Source organism: Elephantulus edwardii, unplaced genomic scaffold (genome assembly GCF_000299155.1).
Source record: "Elephantulus edwardii isolate Elephantulus edwardi_28Jun2011 unplaced genomic scaffold, EleEdw1.0 scaffold00292, whole genome shotgun sequence".
Taxonomy (NCBI): Eukaryota; Metazoa; Chordata; class Mammalia; order Macroscelidea; family Macroscelididae; genus Elephantulus; species Elephantulus edwardii.
Genome location: NW_006400042.1, coordinates 3098580 through 3104262, shown reverse-complemented (window position 1 = coordinate 3104262; position 5683 = coordinate 3098580). Strand labels below are relative to the sequence as shown.

The 5683-nt window shown below is 43.5% G+C and overlaps 1 protein-coding gene across 1 annotated transcript; it reads left to right on the top strand.

The window, feature by feature from the left end:
* Positions 1–844: 844 nt before the first annotated feature.
* LOC102872403 (growth arrest and DNA damage-inducible protein GADD45 gamma-like) lies at positions 845–1616 on the top strand. The gene is made up of 4 exons (XM_006900725.1): positions 845–897; positions 1033–1134; positions 1216–1423; positions 1506–1616. The coding sequence occupies exons 1-4, from the start codon at positions 845–847 to the stop codon at positions 1614–1616; spliced, it is 474 nt and encodes a 157-aa protein (XP_006900787.1).
* The last annotated feature ends 4067 nt before the right edge of the window (positions 1617–5683 follow it).

Here is a 5683-nt window from a genome sequence, read left to right as displayed (position 1 = left end):
CGCCCCAATAAGCTGTAAAGCTTGCCCAACCCCACTGGGCAGCAGGTGGACAGTGCTGCTATGAAGAGAAAGCATCCATTGTCAGAGCTCCAAGCGGCCACACGACAGACCTCCTCTATTGTGCGCCTTTCATAGAAATGCAAATGAGCCGCGTGTGTCGTCCACAATCTGCTCTGTGGCCCCAACGCCCAGCAGGGCAGCACTGCAGGAGCAGAAGGTTGTTTGACCCTTTCTGCTACGCCCCCTTGGGTTTTAAATATGCATTGCAGCATAGACGTCTAAGGGTGCAGCTAGGTTGAACTACAAAGGATCTATCTACAAGCTGAAAAGTAGTGCTGCATGATTGTAGTCTAATTTCTAGTTTAAAGGCAATGGTCTTCCAATCAAAAGGAAAGAAAAAATAGGAATAAAAACAAGTAGTAGGATCACATCAACAAAGACGTCTTTTTAAAAGCTCTTCTGTTTCCTTTCAAGGACTTAAAAAAAAATAATAAAGGCAAGATGAAATCTGCAGGCTGCAGTCAGCCGGGTAACACCCAGACAAAAGCCGCAGATTTGAGACATTGTTAATACCCCACGCCCCTCCCACGTGGCCTTCTGGCACGAGCCTGGCGCCCCTGCCGCCTCATTTGCATCAGAAAGCCCGCGCCGGCCAATCGGCACACAGCCTCGCGCCAGCTGGTGGACCCTTGGCCTCCGCGGCTATATAAGAGCGTGCAGCGTCCGGAAGAGCAGTCGGTGGCTTTCTGCGCAGTTATTTGGTAGCTGTCAGGTCCCTGTGGCTCTGCTACCTGCTCACTTGTTTCTTTCTTCGGCAGATACCTTGCTGCCCTAGGATCGAACCATGACTCTGGAGGAAGTCCGAGGCCTGGATACAGTCCCAGAAAGCAAAGCCAGGTGAGTTGGCTTGGGGAGACGGTCCTTTCGAGCTCTGAGCAGCCCGGGGAACTGGGTGGGGTGCTGCCACATGGCTGCTGGCGACCTGTGAGTTTGGGTACTGGGTCTGGGTGCTCACCGCCTTCTCGCCCACAGGATGCAGAAAGCCGGGAAGGCGCTGCAGGAGCTGCTGCTTTCTGCGCTGCGCCAGGGCTGCCTGACAGTGGGCGTCTACGAGTCTGCGAAGGTTCTGAACATGTGAGTACAGGGTCCGTCCTGGGCAGCAGGGTGCTGGAGAGGCCGACCATGCGCACCCTAATTGTGCCTTGGTTTGCTCAGGAATCCGGACAACGTCATGTTCTGCGTACTGGCCGCTGATGAGGAGGACGAGGGCGACATTGCGCTGCAGATCCACTTCACTCTCATCCAGGCGTTTTGCTGCGGGAACGACATCGACATCGTGCGTGTTGCTGACGTGCAGCGGCTGGCGACCATCGTGGGTGACCAGGCCAGCGCGCCCGGCGACCTGCACTGCATCCTTATCTCGGTGAGCGCCCGCCTCCCCGGCGCTGAGTTCCGCTGGTGTTCAGCAACAGCCAGGCTCACTCTCCCGTGTCCTTTCCCCGTAGAACCCCAGTGAGGACGCATGGAAAGATCCTGCATTGGAGAAGCTCAGTCTGTTTTGCGAAGAGTGCCGCAACGTTAACAACTGGGTTCCCAGTATCCCCCTCCCCGAGTGATGGCCGCACGTGGAGACCTGTCTGATCTACGTGGCCTGACCACCAGGCATCCGGTGCGTGGCTGGGTCTGGAATTCAGCCCTCAGGGAGCCGGAATGAGTCGTTGGACTGGCCGGCGGTGGCGTTAGGAGAGAGGCTATCAGGAGCGGGCCCACTTCGGTGGTCTCCTGGGCGGCGGCCAGGATCGCTGGGAACAGGTGAACTTCATCAGAGCCCTCAGCTTTGACCTCGCGGGAAGCAGAGATCCTGGCGGCAGGCGCCGGAAGCCTGGCTGGGCCGAGTGACTCAGCGGCCTGGACTCAGGAACAGGGGGAAGGGCGAGGCGCTTGCACCGGATCTGGGAGGAACTCAGCCGACTGTGCTGCTTTCTCAAAAACGATCTGGACATTGACTGATGTTTGCAAAGATACTGCGGTGGGAACTTTGGTTTGACAATAAACTTAATGAAACAAACTTACTTTATTGAGGGCAGGTCAACCTGCTGCTGGGGGAGGGAAGCCTGCAGGGTTTCAAAGAATTGCTCAGACTGCAACCTATGGCACCTATTCCTATTTCCCATGTTGGACACATTACCGCCTCCTTGGCGCTGGATATCAGCGGGCTGTGCCTGCCCAGGAATTAGGGGACAGCCTGGTTCCCCTTTGTCTTTTAGGAAGATTTTTAAACTTGTGAGACAGACACACTTGTCATAAACTGTTAAGGCAGCAGCTGAAGCTATCAGTGTGGGTCTCCTCCTTGACAGCTGCGTGTCTGAACACCGGCTGGCTGCACTGGGACTGCATTCTGCAGGCGCTGCCCTTTGTCCTTCCTCAGGGCAATGACAATGTTCAAAGAAAGATATTCCTCTTTTTTTTTTTTTTTTTTGACAGAATTCGCCTTGACATAGGGGATTGGGGCTTGCGGCAATGTGACAAAGGTACTAATATCAAGTGGGACACTTGATGACTATAAGCATGAGTTACCCTTGTATCATGATTGTGACAACACAGACGGTAGCAGTGGTATCATGAGGGAGAGCGAGGAGTGAGGGGGTGGTGCTGATGGTGACATTGTCAGAGGGTGACACCAAAATGAACATGAGTTTTCAGCAGAAATTTGTTATTTTGAGTAAAATATCTTTGTAGTTACAACAATAAAAACTTTTTTTGGTAATTCCAGTATATGTAGAGCTACAAAGCTGAAACCACTCATTTACATTTTGAAGCTGTCACAGTTGCAGTGACACTTAGAATAACATGATTTTGTCTGCACATGCTGTAGGTGCACTGTTGTTTTCAGTGTTGGTACAATCATTGATTTTATCAAATATTCTAGTTTTTTACCTTCTGTATCATCGTAATTAATATTTGTGAAACTTTAGTCATAATTTTGAGAATGTGGTATTTGAAGGAAAAGGAGGGGAAAAGTTTGTTTACTTGCCAATAATGTATCTAATTCCAATACATAAATATCAATTTTGTTATTAATATTCATAAGAAATAGAACATTTAAGCCATTTACAGCAATATCACTTATTCTATGATTAAAATTGGTAATATTCTTTTACCAAGTTTTGTTTATTCATGAATCTGTTGATGGAAATGTATTGCTTTCAATTCTAAGCTACAGTGGAAAATGCTGTAGTACAGGTATTTGATTGAATTCCTACTTCCAGGTATATACCCTAAATAATGGAGAATGGAATTATTCTGTTTTGATTTTTGAGGAAATACCAAACATTTTTTTTCCCTCCCTATAGAGAGAGGCTGCTCCATTTTATATTCCACCACACACTTGAGGTTTTTGCATGTCCCCCATAAATGTTTAGCTTTCCTGTTGACAACCATCTGAGTGGGTGTGAAGTGATACCTCCTTGTTGGGAAACTAAGAGGAGATAATAATGTAAACAGCTTTGAAACAGACAGGGGAGAGAACTGTATAAAAGGAACATATGATTAGGTATTATTGGCAGGACAAGAGTACAGAACAAGAGTTGCATAATAAAGTGGTCTGGGGTGGTGATGGTACTGTATAACAATGAAAATATTTTAAAAAAATAGCTGCGAGGGGAGGACAGGGAGGAAAATGTGTAACAATGAATGAATGGAAATTAAAAAAAGAATCTGTTAATATTAAATAAAGTACACATTTCCTCAAAAAAATTAAAAATGAAATAAAATTAATAAACTAAAGGTTCTGTGTGGTTTGGTACAGAGGAGATTTACAGAGGGCCAACAGCAGCCTTAGCAAAGCCACAGTGATAGAGTTTAAAAGATCTGAACAAATGTTGGAGGTCAGCACCAACATAAATAATAGAAGCAATTCCCAGTGTGACTAACATCTGATACCTACTATTCTAGATATTCTTTTTCTGTATTAGACCAATACTAACTGTCCTTATTTATAATCCTGTTTAAAGACTTAGAGAATAAATATGTTTTTACAATTATTTAACCAAAGATTTTCTTTAGGAAAAAACTCAAAGAAAAAAGCTACTTGAATGATACCATTTTTTTTGTTAGATAAATGTCTTGATTTATATCCCCTTTGCCTGACTTTGCAGTCCACTTTCTCCGTAGCAAACATAAGTGTGCATACTGTTGTGTGGTTTGTCACAGGCCCACCAGGCATTCCTATTCGGGAAAGGAGGATGACTCATTGTTTCCCCAAGAAATAAATTTTGATGCATTAGCAATCTTGGGGTAAAGATTGACTTTGTTGATGCTACTTTTAAAGTTCACTTCAAATTGTGAAAACATTAGCAAAAAAAAAAAATGGGACCTAATATGCTGGGTTGTACTGAAATCCTACAAAGACAACATCTTCTTGTACATTTTATCAGTTTTTAAAACTATTTACACATGATTAGAGGTCAAATGAAGCAATTTAGCTATTGTGAGTCCATTTTTCACGAACGATTTTTTTAACAACAAAAACAAGCTTTTAATGTGATTTTAATAAACTACACAATTTTAAAGCTCAACTAAATATTGGTTGACCCCAACAAGTTAACAAGATTTTTAACAATGAAATATTCTGTAATAGCCTCCCTTAAGATTAAGTTTTTTTAAATTTTTTTTATTATTAATTTCAGTGAAAATTTACAAAGACATTGGATTTCCATTCATTCTTCCTCCCAGGTTCACTCCACTATGCAGCCTTTGCTCTGGACTCCCATCTTGACAAAAATACCTAATCACATATCCCTTTTAAACAGTTTTCTCCCTCATCTGTTTCAATGCTGTATACAGTATTTAGCCTATCTTTCTAAGTCTCCCCCCAACCCTGATGTCAGTCCTGTTTTGCAAGTGGCACTATGCAGTATTTATCCTTTTGTGACTGCGATACTTCACTCAGCATAATGTCCTCCAGGGTCACGCATTTTGAATAACCATTTTTCATTAATTATATCTTATTTCCTATTTCAATTTCGAGCTCATAGGAGGAAAGTCAGGTGGGGTGAGTCTATGTGCAGTGACTGCTTTGTCACCAAAAATCATAGTGGGCACAAATAGGCATCTTTCTATCAAAATATGCCTTCAAATGTGTAAGTTTAGGAAAGCATAGACCTTCCTGCTAGCAAGTGACCCTTGTAGAGCATTAGTAGAGCAGACTAGAATAATCTTGACTGCCTGATTAGCATTTGTTGCAAAGCCTGAGCCCCAGACATAACAGAATCTGCATGGAAAAAAATTGCATGCTTGAAGATAGGGCTAAGCTCAAAAATTTTGTGCAATTTTTTTCCACTACACAGATATTTTAGCAGCAATCATTCCAAAACTATTAACATTAAATAACATTATACAACACATACATATATAGAATGTTTGTAAACACATTGTTGCATTTGACACTTTCAGTTATCCTGTCTTTTGCTTTTATGTGCATCTAGTTGAATTTGACCATTGCAGCCCCGGGTTAAGAATGCACACTGGTTATAAAGGCATATTGAGCTAATCCATGTAGACAATTTAACACAATGTCCTGCTCTTGAAAATGCTAAATAAATGTCAGTGATAACATATAAAAGCTAATATTCATTCACTGCTGGTGGGATAGTAAAATGGCATAGCATCTAAGGAAAGATTT